The sequence below is a fragment of the Aplysia californica genome, unplaced genomic scaffold (genome assembly GCF_000002075.1).
Source record: "Aplysia californica isolate F4 #8 unplaced genomic scaffold, AplCal3.0 scaffold00736, whole genome shotgun sequence".
NCBI classification, from domain to species: Eukaryota; Metazoa; Mollusca; class Gastropoda; order Aplysiida; family Aplysiidae; genus Aplysia; species Aplysia californica.
The window spans coordinates 295714-312956 of NW_004798006.1; the positions used below are offsets into that span (position 1 = coordinate 295714).

General features: G+C 41.1%; 2 protein-coding genes across 2 annotated transcripts in view; one reads left to right on the top strand and one right to left on the bottom strand.

Moving 5' to 3' along the window:
- Positions 1-918: 918 nt before the first annotated feature.
- Positions 919-13255, bottom strand: LOC101857280 (MOB kinase activator 3B). The gene is made up of 7 exons (XM_005108942.3): positions 13148-13255; positions 10432-10582; positions 8588-8681; positions 7094-7227; positions 4750-4865; positions 2288-2374; positions 919-1054 (listed from the first exon to the last, which is right to left on the bottom strand). The coding sequence occupies exons 1-7, from the start codon at positions 13193-13195 to the stop codon at positions 1025-1027; spliced, it is 660 nt and encodes a 219-aa protein (XP_005108999.1). The 5' UTR covers positions 13196-13255; the 3' UTR covers positions 919-1024.
- Positions 13256-14124: 869 nt separating this feature from the next.
- LOC101858132 overlaps positions 14125-17243 on the top strand; it is a 10116-nt gene continuing 6997 nt past the window's right edge. The window contains exon 1 of the mRNA XM_005108945.3: positions 14125-14339. The gene's annotated coding sequence lies outside the window, so the exon portion shown is untranslated. The remainder of the gene's footprint in view (positions 14340-17243) is intronic.

Below are 17243 nucleotides of genomic sequence, written 5' to 3' on the forward strand. Positions count from 1 at the left end.
CCCACCAACCCTCCTCCTCCTTTTCCAAACCAATACTAAAAGAAGGAAGAGTTTTAAAAATCTGCACTCCCATGAAATTACGGTACGGAAAATGCTTTGAGAGTTGCGCACCCATCAGGAGAGCTCTCCCTGCCTCTTGTGATATCATCTCTGTAACGTACTGACTGGATTTCAGAATACTCGAAATGTGAGATGAGATCAGGACAAAGCGAAATGTGGCAACGCGAAATGAGAACAAAATCAGCAGCAGCGGCACTACAGAGGCTTCAGAAGGAGAAGATTTGGTTATTTGGTTATCTGGGTTTCTGTCTCAGCCTTCACCGAGCAAACCGTGTACAAATAATATAACGGATGGATGACAAAAGAACGTAGTCAACTGTTACACACGTGTGTTCAGCCACTCTCAGGACCAGGGAAGATTTTCAGAATATCACATCTTTTAACTTTCAATAACACACCCCGCCCACACACCCACCCACCCACCCATCCCTGAAACTAGGACTTTTATATGAAAACAGCGCAGCGCCTTTCAGCTCACACAAATGTTTTCATCCATCTCTTCAAAGACACGTAAGTTGAACCCACTGTAAAGGCAACCTGTCCAAGACAATCACCTGCACAACTCCCCCCCCCCCCCCCCCCCCCTTGCATCTTTTTTATACGGTAAAGATACTGTCCAAGACATCCACCTGTCTAAAACAAGCACTGTTCTCCTCGAAAGCAAATGGCAGCCTCAGACAATGTCGACCGTTTTCTTTCTTTGAGACACGGGGCGCGGCGACAATTCTTCTCAGATTCCAACAATACCACGTATCATATCCGGATCTGGGGGCTTCTATTTACCACTGACCACACCCCAAGTCTACCTTGATTATTTCAGTCGCTTACTTTCAATAACGGTTACTTTCTAATTGTTGGTTTTTTATTTTTTATTGTTTTGTTTTGCATATGACTTAACAACATCTCCCTGAAGTAAGTGCACATTTGCTGACAGTCGGAGGAGGGCCATGGGTCCGAGCGGCTCTCAGTGGCAGATTCTTTCAGTCATTTCTCTCTGTGGGGGACAGAAAAGATAAGATAAGATAAGGAAAGATAAGATAAGGTAAGACAAGGAAAGATAAGACAAGATAAGACAAGGAAAGATTAGATAAGATAAGACAAGGAAAGATAAGATAAGATAAGACAAGATAAGACAAGGAATGATAAGATAAGATAAGATAACATAAGATAAGATAGTACTTTATTATCCCAGAGGGAAATTTTTCCTTGGCTGTACAGGACCGTAAAAACACATGCAGGTATACATAAAAAAATTTAAATTATATATATTACTCTCATTAAAATTCAATATGAAAGGAGAAGTAAAGCTGACAAATGTACATTTACATCAAATGCATCATTCAACCACATGCAGGAATTTAAATACTAAACCTTTGGAGTTATATACAGATACATACTCTAAGAGCAACACACATAACTAACAAACAAACAAACAAAATTCACAAACTGAATTCCGAGCAAGGAAATAACCAGCTTCAAACAGATGGCAAACTTTCTCCTGTGTCAATGGGCTTTTTCTCAAAGCATGATTCTCTTGCAGTCATGTTTTTAGTTTTTAGTTCTAGTAAGAGTTTTATCACACTTGCAACTCAAGCAGTGCTGATAATGAGAAAAAGTCAAAAAAGAGGAAAATATTCCGACCCCGATGCCATCCTGAAATTTCAACATAGAACTCTAATGCTAACTACAATAATATAACACATACCTTTACTTTTGTAGTAATATTTTGGAAACAACAAAAAAAGCGGAAAACCACGGAAAACTATCAGCACTGAATAAGGTCATATAAGTGTTAAAGATTGGAGGCGCTACAAGAGAGTAACACTACACAAAAAATAGGGAGGAGAGATAAGAATGAGACATGTCTAACCAGCAAGAAGGAGCAAACCAAACCAGAGCACCCGCCAACCACTCACAGTGAGAGTATCACAGCACTTGCAACACAAATAGATCATAAAAAGTGCCAAAGATTAGAGGTGTTACAAGAAAGTGACATACAAAGAACAAAAAGTTTAAGTTTTAGTAGAAGTTTTACGGCGCTCGCGACTGCATAAGGTCATATGAGCGCCAACCACCGACAAACCTTCCAAATACCCACCCACCAACCTTCCAAATACCCACCCACCCACAAACCTTCCAAATACCCACCCACCCACCCGCCAAGCACCAACATGGACACCCCCCCCACTCACCAAGCACCCACATGGACACCCCCCCCCCCACTCACCAAAGGCTCCAGTTCTTTCTTGTCTATCAGGTTGTACTCAGACACAAAATAGTAGAAGTGTTTGTAGCACGTGTTCACATGGGCCTCCTGTTGACCATACAACACACACACTCGTCAGTACAACCAAAAAACCTTCCTTAATAATAAGAAATGACATTTATATAGCGCTCAACCCCGAATAAAGTCAGTTTGGAACTCTCTTCCCCAACCCTTGAGACATACAACATCTGAGTCTAAATTTAAGAAATCTTTAAAGACACATTTAATGACATCCTTTTTATGTCAGTAGATTCATGTTCGGTACAATGTTATGTGAATGACTATGTATCCATTTATGTATTTTGTGAATTGCTTTGTGTATATTATTTTATGCTCATTTCGTGACGATGTGTAAGCGAGTGCGTGTGATAAGCAAGTAGATGTGTGTGTGTGTGTGTGTGTGCGTGTGTGTGTGTGTTTGGCATACATGTGTGTGCACAAGTGTGTGTTATGTGTTCGTGAGTGTGTATGTGTGTATTTGTGTGTGTATGTGTATATGTGTGTGTTTGTGTGTGTGTGTATGAGTGTGTGTATTGTGCGTGTGAGTAGCGTGTGTGAATATTGTTTGTACATGCATTTACATAAAGCGCCTAGAGCTGTGTTTACACGGGAGTGGGCGCTATAGAAATGATCTTCATTATTATTATTATTATTATAACGTACACAGGCTCTGAGCGCTTTACAATACAGTACAACATACAACAGTAACATGAAACGTTGTGTTCTGACTAAAGAAAATTATTCCAAATATTCATCTTATTAATTTAAAAACAGAAACGACTTTCAACACAAGCTAACACAATCGTTAATTACTGGAAGAAAGGAAAACCCAACGGCCACTTTAGGCCACACAATCCCTCCCTCCCTCCTCCTCTTCCTCCATGTTCCAAACCCTTGGATCTGAAAATTCCTAAAATAGCATTCCAAACACAATTGGGTAATTACACAAACACAAAAGATCTGGACTATCTAGTTTAAGTAAGAGTTTTACGGCACTTGCAACACAGTGGCGAAGATTAGAGGTGTTACAAGAGAGTAACAAACGCAAAAAAGGTGGAGGAGAAAGAAAGAAGACAGATTTTGATAGGAAAAAAGGAGGAAACCACACCAGAGCACCCACCAACCACCCACACACAAGAACGGAGATTAAGAGAACCAAAAGCTACCCCCCCCCCCCCCACTTTGTTCCCAATCCTTTGATCAGAAAATTCCTAAAGTAGCATTCCAAACACAATTAGGTAATTATCAAGTGAGTGTTTTATGGCACTTGCAACACAGTGAGGTCATTTAAGTGCTGAAGATTAGAGGTGTAACAAGAGAGTAACAAACACAAAAGGAGGAGAGATAAGGACAATAGATGTTTGATACGAAAGTAGGAGAAAACCACATCAGAGCACCCGCCAACCACCCACCAATCGGGTAATTACACAGACAAGATCTGTGCTGTTTAGTTTTAGTAACAGTTTTCAGGCACTTGCAGTACAAATTGGGGGCTCCAGTGGCTAAGTGAGTTGTGAGTTGAGACTCAAAAGTAAAGTCAAGCACATGTCAGCGACTCGGGATTTAGGTCGGTGGTCAGTGGGGCGTGTATCCTTGAGCAATACACGACAACTCTTTTTAGTTTAGTAGGGGTTTTTCGGCGCTTGCAACTGCGTAAGGTCATATGAGCGCCAGAAGATTAGAGCTGTTACAAGAGAGTAACAAACATAAAAAAGATAAAGGGGAGATAAGGACGATAGATGTTTGATAGGAAAGAAGAAGTAAACCACACCAGAGCACCCGCCAACCACCCACGACAAACCTTAGTGGCGACCAGCAATGGCATGTATGTGAAATTGTGAACTGTACTGATGGAATATCGTGTATTTATTTATGTACGCATCTAAGTAGGTATTTCTAATAATTTACATATATATTCATGTGCGCCATTGTAACCCAAATTTCCCAACAGGGATAAAAAAATATATAACTTATTATTACTTATTTATTTAATAAGCCATGTAAGTGCCGAGGATTAGACGTGTTACTAAAGAACAAAAAAACAAAGAAAAGAAGGAGGAGAGAAAAAAACATTATATGTTTGATAGGAGAAAAGGAGCAAACAACACCAGAGCACCCGCAAACCACCCACATCTGACCAGTTTTTAGTTTTAGTAAGCGTTTTATGGCACTGGCAACACAATTAGGTCATATAAGTGCCGAAGATTACAGGTGTTACCAGAGAGTAACAAACATAAAAAAGAAAGAGGAGAGAAAAAGACGACAGTTTTTTTATACGAAAGAAGGAACACAAACTACACCAGAGCACCCACCAACCACCCACATCTGACCTCTGACTATTCTCAACAAAGCAAACAACTCAAACAGCGTGGACTTTTAAAAAATATAAATAAAAATATTTTTAAAAAGACGTGTGAACTCACAGCCCCAATAGCGAGAAGTTTGTCAAAGTGGTGGATGTACACGTGAACAAACACGCGGAACAGCCTCTTCAGAATCTTTTTGGCAATGCTCAGATAGTTCCTGGGGAAAGGTTTTCCTGCGGATGACAAACAGACAGACAAATTGAGGAAAAAGTGCAAGTTATGAAACTGAATTCTGGGAACCTCATTAAAATAAACGTACGTCATCACATTGAATTCTGTGAACTAAATGTGTATGCTGCCAAGAAACAGTGATGATTTCAGAAGGTAGAGGAACCATGCGAGTGCAAAATTAATCAAGTTACCCAGGGATAACGAGGTAACATGTTGAATTACTGTAAGATTTCTTTTTCTCTTCATATTGCAATTCTTTTTTATACGTGTAAAAGTAATATATAATTTAAAATATGCATAAAGTGCATCTATGTGTTTTTATCATTCCCGTATTGCAATTTCCCATAGGGACATTTGTATTGCTTTAATTAATTCATTTATCTTGAATAGAAGTCGAGATATTTTCTATTGTAGGAGGTAGGGTGAGAAATGGCTGCCAAAGTCAGGGGACTTCTAAAGCTTGAGTATCCTACGAAACTGCAAATTTACATTTATTTTGGGCCTTTGACCAAAGTTTTCAAGTAAAATCCACACAGAAATGTGGTTTCATTGGACATAAAAGGAGTTGAGCTCCAAAACAAAAACTACAAAAAAAACCTGCACGATGGGCGAAAAATTGCCAGTGTCTTCGATTTCATAACTTTGACGCAAGCTCTATGCACTTTACTTTCACAATTTATACTATTACCCCAGAAGACCTGAGAGCACCCTGAAACAACTTCAACTTCCAGGGAAGCATACAGTGCAAGCAGCCATTTACAGGCGCTACAACACAAATATATTGACTAGACCTTTCCCTGTCTAAGGTCGGATACCATTCCCACCTGGGTGAAGTGAGCAAAATTTGTGTCAGGTGTATTTCCCCAGAACACAACGTTGGGCCCGCGGCTCAAACCCCCGAACCCACAACCTTACGATTACGAGTCTGGTAACCTAACCACTAGGCTGTCCCTCTCCTTCTCCTCATTCATCTTTAAATAGACATCCCGGTCTCTATCGTTGAGGCTGCTGTTTGCCACAGGTCCACCAGCTCCACGACAGGTTTAAGTCTCCTTGCCAAGGCGCGACCTTAGAATTACATGACAAAGTTCTATCTGACATTTTTTAGCCGTTTTGAGTTATGAAGACCATTTGGTCAGAAACCAAATGTTCTTTCTTCTCTATCAAAATCGTAAGATTATTCGTCGGAGTCATTAGCAAGATATACTATGTGGCATCGGTGGCCTAGTGGTTAGGCTCTCGGACTCGTAACCGTAAGGTCATGGGTTCGAATCCCGTCAGGGGCCCGACGTTGTGTCCTTGGGAAAGGCACTTTACACGAATTTTCCTCACTTCACCTAGGTGGGAATGGGTACCCGGCTATAGACAGCAAAAGATCTTGTCAGTTTGTTAGTGTCTGAGCACTTAATCAGCTGCTTGCACTGTATGCTTCCCGGGAAGCTGAGAATGTTTCAGAGTGTTCATTGGTCTGCTGGGGTAATAATATAGTGTAAAGCGCATAGAGCCTGCTGTTGAGTGGGGATATGCTCTATACAAATGCTATTTATTATTATTATTATTATTATATTCAAAGTATTTCATTTGAAATAGCTTGACACGTTGCGAAATGCAAAACTTTTAAAGTCAAATTTCTCAAAACTATGTGCTGAGCAGATAAAACTTTGTAATTCTAGTGCAGCAAAGGGATGGGGCAACAATAATTCCTTCTAAGTGCTTCCCGAACCCTCTGTCTGGATGATATGTGAGGCAGCTTGGAGAAATCTGACGCTCAAATTGAAATTATTGAAATCAAAGAAACCGGTATATTTATGGCCGCTGGGGATTTTTTTCGAATTTTTTAAAAAACTCAATACCTTTTATGTCCATTTAAAAACACATTTCAGGGTATATTTTACCGAAATACATTGATTGCAGCCAAAAAAAAGAATGAAAATCTGCTGTTTCGAAGGACACTTAATCATTGAAAGTCACCAAACTTTGGCAGTCATTTCCTGGCTAATTTTACCTCTGACACAATGCCACCCCAACCTCCTTCAATCGCAAATTTCTCAACTCTTATTCGAGATAGATGGATATTTTTTCCAAAAAAAAGCAAGACAAATGAACAGTCTTTGAGATCATACCAATAACCGCCACATGCCCAAAACTTGACGGGCGCCTGATTCCAATGGCGTCGTAACACACATTATAATCAAACCACCGAGCAGCAGCAGCAGCGACGAGGACTCACCAACTTGTACGGGGAAGAGGTTCTCGTCGTTGATCTGCGCCTCCACCCACTCCATGAGTAGAGTGATGTACTGTGGGGCGGGCAGGGCCGTCGGCTTCTTGTAGTTCACCCCGTCACACCAGTGGTACTCGTATCTGTCGACACAAGTTTGGGGGGGGGGGGGGGGGTTCAAAGTTTTAGTACAAGTTGTTTTTATTTTAGTTTTAGTATAAGTTTGGGTTGGTTTTTTTTATAGTTTTAGTAAAAGTTGTTTTTTTTATAGTTTTAGTAAAAGTTTTTTAAAAATAGTTTTTGTTTTTATTTTAGTTTTAGTATAAGTCGGGGTTTTTTAAAATAATTTTAGTACAAGTTTTTTTCTTTAAAAGTTTTATTACAAGTTACTGAAAAGTTTTAGTTCAAGTTTTAAAAAAAAAATAGTTTAAGTAAAAGTTTTAAGGCACTTGCAACACAAGTATGTCATACAAAGCCCAAAAAGTAGAGCTGTAACAAGAGAGTAAAACATACAAAGATAAGGAGGAGAGACAAGGACAACAGATGTGCGATAGGAAAGAAGGAGCAAACCACACAGGAGCACCCGCCAACCACCGACCTGATCAAACAAGGAAACATTCATTTCATGCTAGAAAAAAACACACACTGATACGTGCACGTACACGATTTTCTACAATATAAATCATATTTATACTTGATCAACCCAAATGTACCCCAGAAACAAGAAACATGTACAATCAATCTGAACTCCATCTTGTGACAGAAACCTCTCACCCATGCACAAATCAATCTAGAGGGGAGCTCTTTGTCTCAAAACTTTCTGTTTATGCTAATCATTATCCGGTGCCTTGCCGACTGGCGTGGGAGATCATGGACCTCCACTTCACTCTGTCTTGTGTTGCAGCAATGATGGTGTCTGTTGTTCTTGTTTATGCTAATAGCATTCTTAAAAATCCTGCTCATCACATCAGTGTTTCACTGGAACTACTAAGACGTATCATGTCAGAGAAGCTCACAAAATACCAGAGGAGTTCGCTTTAACCGACATCAGTGGGACCGCCAGATTCTCTCTGTTTAGTTGTGTTTTCTGTTTAGAGAGGTAGCTCAAATAAAAGAGTTTATTATTTCCTTTCGGTTTATCGTTGTTTTCGGATAAACTCTTTATCTCCGTAGGGGGTAAACCCACTACGCCGGGGCCCCTATTTTGGTACTAAATCTAAAAATGACAAAAACGTCACTAAATGGGTCATTAAATCAAAACAAATCAAGCTATTTTGATAGTTCTTCTTCTAATGATTGAACTCCCGATAAAAGAGACCTCTTTTCGGCAATTGCTGAAAAGTAACTTGATGTCAAAGTCGTCGTAAAGGAATGTGCCCGAGTCGCTGACCAGCTCACCGGCACAGTGGTTCCGACCGCAAGCAGCTGGGAGCGGCTTGCCTGAGATAAAGAGTTAAGTAAGCTCGGTTTAAGCAGATCCACTGCCATATTGCGTTGACTTACTTAGGGCCCCCGGACATGGTTGGACACGTCTGTTCTGTGCAGTGCTCAAAAATTGTTCCATACAGCAGGTTGATGCGGTTGAAAAAATCCACCACTGAAAAAAAAAATCATCAATTTCAATTTTTTTAAAAATAATAATCATTAAATTTATAAAGCACATGCCTACGTTCTACAGCGTGATCCAGGCATTTTACAAGTACAGTTGAACCTGGTCTAATGGTCACCTGTGTTATAAGACAATGGTCTGTTCAAACGGCCATTTCTTATTCAGCCCCCGGGGCAGTGTTACTGACTTGAAGTTGAAGTGTCTTTAGGCCATTCCCGAAAGGGGGACATTAACCATGTTCTTATGCACAGTAGAATTGTAATTGTAAATGGGCTGATTCATCAATGTCATGCTCATAACTGTGCCTGAACTTCAGCAGGGAACTGCTGCTTTTTCTTTCCCAATCCTTACTATCGTCATTTTTCCTCTACTTCTTTTCTATGTTCGTCACACTCTTGTGACCCGCTATCTCTGGGGTGCCTTGAAAGTCGAAGTAGACTTTGTGCTGTTGAAGCTAGAGAGATGAGCAGAGTACGTCTGATTCCCTGTAAGGACTTCTCTGTTGACATCCACCCCTTGGCGCTCATATGACGTTATAATGCAGTTGCGAGTGCCGTAAAACCTCCACTGAAACAAACAAAAACATTTCTCACCCCCCCCCCGCGCATTATTTTTTTGCTTTATAATAACATTGTGTTAGTCCTCAACCTGTCTAAGACAAACACTTTTCTCCTCAACAATGGGTGGCCATCTCAGACAATTTCCACTATAATATAATGTCAATGATTAGTCTAGTGTTCCACTCAAACAAACATAGCTAAAGTCATAGAAGTAGTCCTAAGACTATATGTAGATAGATACACTGTTGTGGATATTTGGCCACTTTTCACCATAATTATCGAGATTTACTCTGGGCGCGGGGGTCTCGTGCCGAGCACGGGGATCTAGTGCTGGGGAAGCTAACGTGGGCTTATATAAATATATATATATAATCGGGCACTCACGGCCTATGAGGGGACAGTCGGACATGAGAGAAGAGGAAGGGACAGAACCATGGTCAACCCACTTTGCGTGAAATCTACTATGCACTACTCTTGTTCAAATAACCGTATCCAGCACCTACTGTAAGAGTTTCGTATTTGTTACTTCATATTGTTGGTTTAAAAATGTGGTAGTGCTGTGTCCCGTAACATACACATTTGTGCCCATACTATCTGAAGTAAAATAAAAGCTACAGCACTATCCCAAGGACTTAAAGCCTCTGATGGTGAAGGCACCGTACATTGATTTCACCGTAATGCCACACATTTGTGCCAGGACACGGTGGAATCAGGCGCTCGTCAATTATTGGGCATGTGGAGTTATTGGTATCATCTTCAGAACTGTTCATCTGTTTTTTGCGTGGTAAAGGATGAAAAAAGAAATACCAATCTATCTTGAGTAGAAGTCGAGACATTTACAATTGAATGAGGAGGGGGTCGCCTGGTTTCAGATGTAAAATTAGCAGGAAAATGGCCGCCAAAATTGGTGACTTCCAAAGATTGAGAGTCCTAGGAAAAAGAAAATCTGCAATTTTTGTGCCTTTAATCAGCATGCCTCACTAAAATCAACACAAAAATGTGTTTTTAAATAAATATAACAAGGGTGTCGAGCCAAAGACCAAAATTAGAATAAAATTTCTAAACCGGCAGAAAAGTGACAGTTTCTTCGAGTTCAGTATTTTGACAAGCGCCTGATTTCACCACAATGCCACACAAGATGCGATTTGTTCAGTGTGCAGTCTACATTCGATACATACCGTGAACAGCAACCCAGTCGTTGACATCCTCCCCTGGGGGCAACTTCACCACTTCCTTCAGGTCAATTCCTGAATTCAACGACGCATTTGCTTGTTTGTGAAGATTGTATTTCAAGGTCCCACTTTCAAACCGCTTCTTCGGCCTGAAAGTCTGAGAAGAGAAGCAAGAATCCCGGGGTCATATTACCTCAGTATATCACTGGAACACGTGGATCATTTGAGCTGTATATATGGTTAAGCCCTTCACCTAACAGAATATACAAAAGATGCGAGTTCGATTCCTGAGTTCGGAGGCTTATTCCATTAAATGAGTATCTCACTTTTCTCTCGCAATTCTTGTAGCTCATTTAGCCCTAGCTGGACTCCATGGGCAAAGTCAAAGTAGCCTGCAGCTCGGTAAAATTACAGATTAGCTGACCACCTGCCGGGAATACTTTTATGGCCGGCTCTATTTCTCCAAACGATCAGGAAAATAAACTTGAACTTTATAAATAATAATAAAATAGATAGCATTTATACTGCGTATTTCTTTGATAACTGTAATTGTACAACCTTTCACTGTTGTGCTGTCAATGATAATGTCCAATGTGTATCCTTTCTTGTACATAACAATGATGACATGTTCTGTGCACTGCGTCATTGTTACAAAGCTTGTCATTCATATTACCATTATGAATGGAGTTCATAGTGTACAAAGTCTTTGTTTACTTTACTAAACAAATGGAATTTAAAGTCCATAATTTGCCTTGCTGCTGCTTATCTGTTTTTGTCATCACTGTTACACATACAAGAAATACAGTGGTTGCCAAACCAATAGACCCATATCTCCAAAACCGTACATCTCCTTGCTCTGATACTCTAGGAATATGAGCACTAAATGTCAATCTGTGACTGACAGAAAAGAGAGTCAAATTGGTAAGAAACATTTTTTTGCACCACTGAGTCTCAAGAGAGTCTCACATTTTGGCAATTGCTCATAAAGGAGTCCTATACTTCACAGCGCTCAGACCGCCGGTACTCACAGGTTCATTGACCGGTCACGAGGGCGAACCTGTCAAGACGCTTTTGTAACTTCTTTTTCTTTTTTTTTTTCCACAAGCGACAGCAGAGGACAATTTTTAATATTGATTTATTTTCAAGGCGACACAGCTTTCATAATGCACAACCTGCATGTTACAAATGTTGCGTTTTCTATCAGACTATTACCGGAAAATTTCTGGGCGGTAACGAAAGCAGATCTTGATTCTTCCCGATCGAGCCTCGGTGTCACACATACACTTCCGTCACAGCGGTTCAATTACGTTTCCCTTTTACTTTTAGGATTCATCAACCATACAGTCTAGATAGCTGCACATTACACAGGCCCTATCCTTTCCCGACTTACCGACCCATCACAAAATTCATGACTTTTTCCTGACCTCCCGACCTATCTCAAAATTCCTGACTTTTTCCCGATTTCCCGACCCTGTGGGGACCCTGTCTATTGTATTGAGACTAAAATGCAACAAAAACACAAGTTATCAAGCCCCCCGTTTAGTTTTCAAGTATCCTTCCCCCCCCCTTTCCGGTTCACATAAGCGGGGCCTCGTTTGTAGCGCCCGAGGCGACCGATGGCTGATGACGTCACTCAGTGGAAATTTCCCAGCAGCAGGGCATTCACCCAGTACGCGCAAATGGCAATGTCGCTTTTTCCCTTAGTTACTCCCACATTTTTAAAGATTACGCGAAAACCGCTAAACACGGAAGCTTGAAATTTTAAGGGAAAAAGAAAAATGGTGCACAACATATCAGTCAGTTTGACAAATCACAGCTCCGAAAAATCTTCAAAGCGCACCACTTTCGCAAGCGTTTTCGACTGCTTCTAGGATGGGTATGTTGTCAAACTGCATACTACAAGATTTACCTCTTTTCTGATTGGCAGCCAAGTTTCATTCATATCCATTCACGAGAAGCGGCGTGAGAGCGAGTTGAAGACAACAACCTTCGCGTTAGTGCGTCCCACGAAACACACCCCCTGCGGGGGCCAAAAATCGCCAGAACAAAACGCGCTCGGTGGGCATTGCCACTGTTGTAAATAGTAGGGCCTACGGCGATTTTGTAGTTTCGTTCGTTAAAGTCAAGCAGGGGGGTTTCAGGGGGGCTTGCCCCCCTGACCTAAAAAAAATACGGAGGTGTGGGGGGTTCAGGGGGGCATGCCCCCCCTGAGTTTTGTCCTAATTTGATGTTTTGCAGTTAGGTTGCATCCCTGCTCTTTGTGTAGCCTAATTCAAATAGTATTTGGTCTTCAAGACTTCTGGATTTCTTCTCTGGATGTAAACAAATGGATCGTGGACTTTAACTTTAACGAACGGAACTACAAGATCACCGGCACCGGGCCTACTTGTACAATCTAATATTTAGACCACCCGTTGGATCTACGTTCTACAAAATATTGCCTTACCTGGCATTAACGTAGATCTAGCTCTAGTCTAGATCTTAGATCTAGAATCTAGATCTAGATTAGATTCTAGATTTTTTGGGACTTTTTTTGTCTTAGTCTTAGCAAATTGCCCTTTTTTTCACTTGCCTTGTGGGTTCGCTTTCTAACTATAACCATCCGCAGACTAGTAGATCTAGATTCTAGACCTATGAAACTGAGATAATTTATCAATTGTTTGTGTCAAAGGCACACTCCTTAATTTATTGACCATGTTCCTCTTGATATCGAAAAACCTACCTTATCTTTCGTAAAGAATTGCTCTAAGGCTTGTCTGGCAGCAGCCATTTTGTTTACTTCAGACTTCAGCTAGCAAGAACATTTCCTTCCTGTTTCGCTATAGCCAGGGCTCTAAGTTAAAGAAATTGGTCAAGTTTAATTGAACTTATGCTTTTATTGAAATAAAAACAATGGATATTTTAAAGCTTTTCATTTTTTTCTGGGGAGCTAGATCTAGGCTGCATTGTCTTATTCCAAATATGATTAAGAAATCCCTTTTATTTCAATTACAAAGTTAACAAAGAAAGGTATCCCAACTGGCAATGTTTCCTGAACCATTGGATTGAATTGCCCATCCCATCGCCTTGAATATCCTAGATTGATTACCAACGAAGAATGTTATAAATAGCCTGAAATTAGCAGAGCAGAACTGGTTAAATTGAAATTGTCACTTTAAAAAAGGACCATGCTCTTTAACTGCCGCCCCTCCTCCTCTCCTTCCCTCTTTTCCTTCTGGCCAGCCTAGTGTAAGTAAGGTCTGAAATATCAAGGAATATCGACGTCAGGGGACATAGTCATATATATTAAGTCTAAGTCATTTCGCTAGCCTAGCCTATATTTCTCATCCTGGTCTCTTCACAGTAACACATTTTGTTCAGATTCTCTAAGCAAATTATTCTAGGTCTACCACTACCTATTATGCATTCCATTTTTCCCAGTGACAACAAGGTGTTCAAGCCAAGGACTTTCACTTTCTAATTTCGATTCGAGGAGTGAGTAATTTTAGGATTGCAGTTAATTAAGTTAAACGGTTCCTAACGCTTCATGGTGACCGCCCCACGCTGGGTCAACAGAATCGCCCTATATGACATCTCTGATAAATTTTCCTTGTTTTGTCATGGATATCACTTCGAAAGTCAGTATGATTAACGATGTCCATAGATCTATATTATGCTTAACACGTATGCCTTCCCCAATTACTTCCGGGTCTTTTCTATGCTGTGTTGTTTCCCTTTGCATGTAATCTAGCCCAGCTTAGGTTATAAAGCTCTGGTTATGTCATTCGGGTGGTGATCCAAGGGGACGCCACTCTGTTTATTTAGTTTCATTTTGGCACAAAATGCGAAACAAGGCAATAGGCTAGAGCTGAGTAAGGCAGAACTTGTTAAAGTGATATTTTCCCGGGGTCGATGAGACTCACATACCGCAAGTGGTAAGTCGTAAGTGGTACATTGAATTTGAATGATTGACCTCAGATACAGTCGAACCTGTGTAAGATGGCCACCCATTGTCAAGGAAAAAAGTGGCCGTAATTTATTGTAAGACAGGTGGCCTTCTTGTCTAGGCAAGACTTCTTTCAGTCAGATCAAGACATTTATAACAAAATTTACAAAGGCCACCTCTATTCTCACATAGTGCAGGCGAGTCTTGTGGCTATTCTCACCCGGTGCGCGTTCACCAAATTTTGCGTTCACCCTAAACCACAGAATTGTACACTGTGATAACAGAAAAATTGTAGAATTCTGTGCCTCTGTGCCGTGAACAAACGTTCCATTACAACTAGCCTACTATTACTACTAAAAGCGTACAATTTTGTCTGTGGGCAGTGGAGAGAAAGAGAGAGAGGAGTAGCGCGAGAATTTCCGGCAAAACAAAATGGCAACCCGCGTAGTTCGGCTCGATTCGAAAAGTTAAATAGCCGTAGCATCTTTGTAGACAACCAAATTAATTTACTTTTGTGTTTTAACATCATTTTTTAACTTTGTTTTGGTCAATTTGATCGTCCACACCGATAGACAGTATTCAGAAAGAGACAGAGAGAAGAGGGGAGGAGTTGATGTTTCGAGAACTTCCGGGCGGGTGAGAATAGCCACTTTCATTTACAAAAGTCAAAAGTGAAAAACCATTCCTTTCTGAGGTCACCGCATTGTTATTGTTGTTGTTGCTTTCCCTGGATTTTTTTTTTCTTTCGCTGGATTGTACTTTACTGGACCACCCGTCTCGGCCCGTGATTACTACTACGCACGCCTAGCCTAACTGCGCACTCATAATCTAGTATTCTAGTTCTTCTACTTCTACAACTACTACGTGTGGACAAAAGGTAGCCACAGTTCCGCGGGCAACTTCGCGCACAGTGCAAGCCAGCTGCGAGGTGAGCGAGAGGTGGTGGTTGAGGGTGGGTAGATCTAGGGGAATTAACTTTGGTGGACCACCGTGTATCATACCAACAGTGAGGGCGGGGGGGTAAGCCCCGGTTACACGCAACGAGAAATTGTATCTGATTCGTCGTATGAGAGAACTGTCCATTTTATCGAACTGTGTTGTCTGTTTACACGTTCCAATCTATCGTCCAGTTTTCTTTCCATCGAGGAGATTCCTCGTCATGTAGCCTCCATGTCTCTTTGACTCTTTGCGACGACAGTGATTTGCCTGCACTCTATGTGAAGGTTTCGAGCTCTAGACCTAATGAATGAAAGGCGAACACTGTACCTCTAGATCATGAGAACCCTCCCCTGTACATTTTGATAAAAATAGCAGAACAGTGTCTTTAGAAGTTTAGAAAAGGATGGCCATACTGTAGGCCTACCGTATTGTGTTTAAACGTAGAAGCTTTGACTTTGGTTTGACTGCAGATGTACAACGCACCGAGTGACCTTGATGCACAGCTGCACCCTTGACGATCAACTAAATAATAAAATTGCTAAAATATACTTAAATAACGCACCAAATCAGGTTCTCCGCGAGCAACTTTGCTTATTTTGAGACGCTGATTCCGAATATATATGAAATCAGTTTTTACCTCTATCTATGATAATTATTTTTAAATTTTTTAGCCCAGGGCTCCCCTTTACGCACATTTGTGCGTATATTACCCCTTAAACCTGCAAATTACCCCCTTAAAGTTTTGGTGGTGCGTGAGCTTTACTCTTTAAAATTTCGTTTCGTGGGTTTGTATACGCTTTAAAACTTAGGTAGTGTGCGTCAGGCAAGCATCACTTCCCCCCTTCTCTGCCCCGAAGTCGAGTCAATGATTTAACAACACACCCACACACATGACACCGCAGTCACCTTTTGTCTGTGACTCTGTGTCAGAAGCAGAAGACCTAGAATCTACTTATCTGAGCTGCGCGCAGTTCCCGGAGACACCGGCTTGCTTGAGCACAGAAGCTCCACCCAGATCAGCCTCTCTGGCCCAGGTTCTGGTCGCTCGCATTATATTTGCCGGTGTCGTGCCTTGAGTTTACCCCTGCCGTGGGCCGTGAGATTACCCCCATCCTTCTTTAACACACTAGATCTAGTAAACATGAATTGTCCACCATTGAACGACTGGGATGGCTCTGAAGAATAATGAATTAGTTTATTTTCCTAACCTGCCACTCATCCCGATGTATTCGGGATATCTAGGTTTTTCACCCCAAATTTCAAGTATCTCGATTTTCCCAATTTTGATCCCGTGTATCCCGATTATTTTTTTTGTTCCGTCTATTGTGCCGGATTTTTTGTAAAATATTATTCTGTGGGAAGCATTTTCCTAAATGTCTATGTCGAATTTAGTTGTTTTGTTGGATCTTTGCAAGCCCATGTTGTTTCAAGTACATGTATAATGGAAGTAATATTATATTGGTTTGGCATTCCGACTTGGGGCATTCTCAAGACCTAGGCCTTAAATCATTTTCGCTTTTATTTTTGTTTCAACTCAGAATTCTCCGATGGTGGCCTGATTGATAGCTGTTTAGTTTAAATTGCGACACACAAATTATCAATACATGTATTATTCGTAGTTCTGCTATTACTTTCAAAACAAGCTTTATCCGAGTTCTGGTTAATCGGGCCCGTCATCAAGACCCTTCAGTAAAACTCTTTCAGTCGTGCTTTGGCACCACGTGACATGTCTCCCACCAAAGTGAGTTCCGCGTGTGTCGGGGACCGTTGACGGGGTCAATTAAGTTCAGGCACACCGGCTGAAGCGTCTTTCGGGACTTATCCGGGGGGAGGGGGGCGCATGTAAAATACCAAAACTAGGAGAGCTTGAATTGATACTTCAGGATTTTAAAAAAATAAAGGTAAAACACACACAGGCTTGCACACACACACTCACCTCCCCCCCTCCCAACAC

Coding starts and splice junctions, on each gene's coding strand:
- LOC101857280 (XM_005108942.3), bottom strand. CDS start 13,195: ATGGCTGCTGCCAGACAAGCCTTAGAGCAATTCTTTACGAAAGATAAG. Junction 8,682..10,431: donor CGACTGGGTTGCTGTTCACG/GTATGTATCGAA, acceptor TTTTTTTTTCAG/TGGTGGATTTTTTCAACCGC. Junction 2,375..4,749: donor AACTTCTCGCTATTGGGGCT/GTGAGTTCACAC, acceptor TATGGTCAACAG/GAGGCCCATGTGAACACGTG.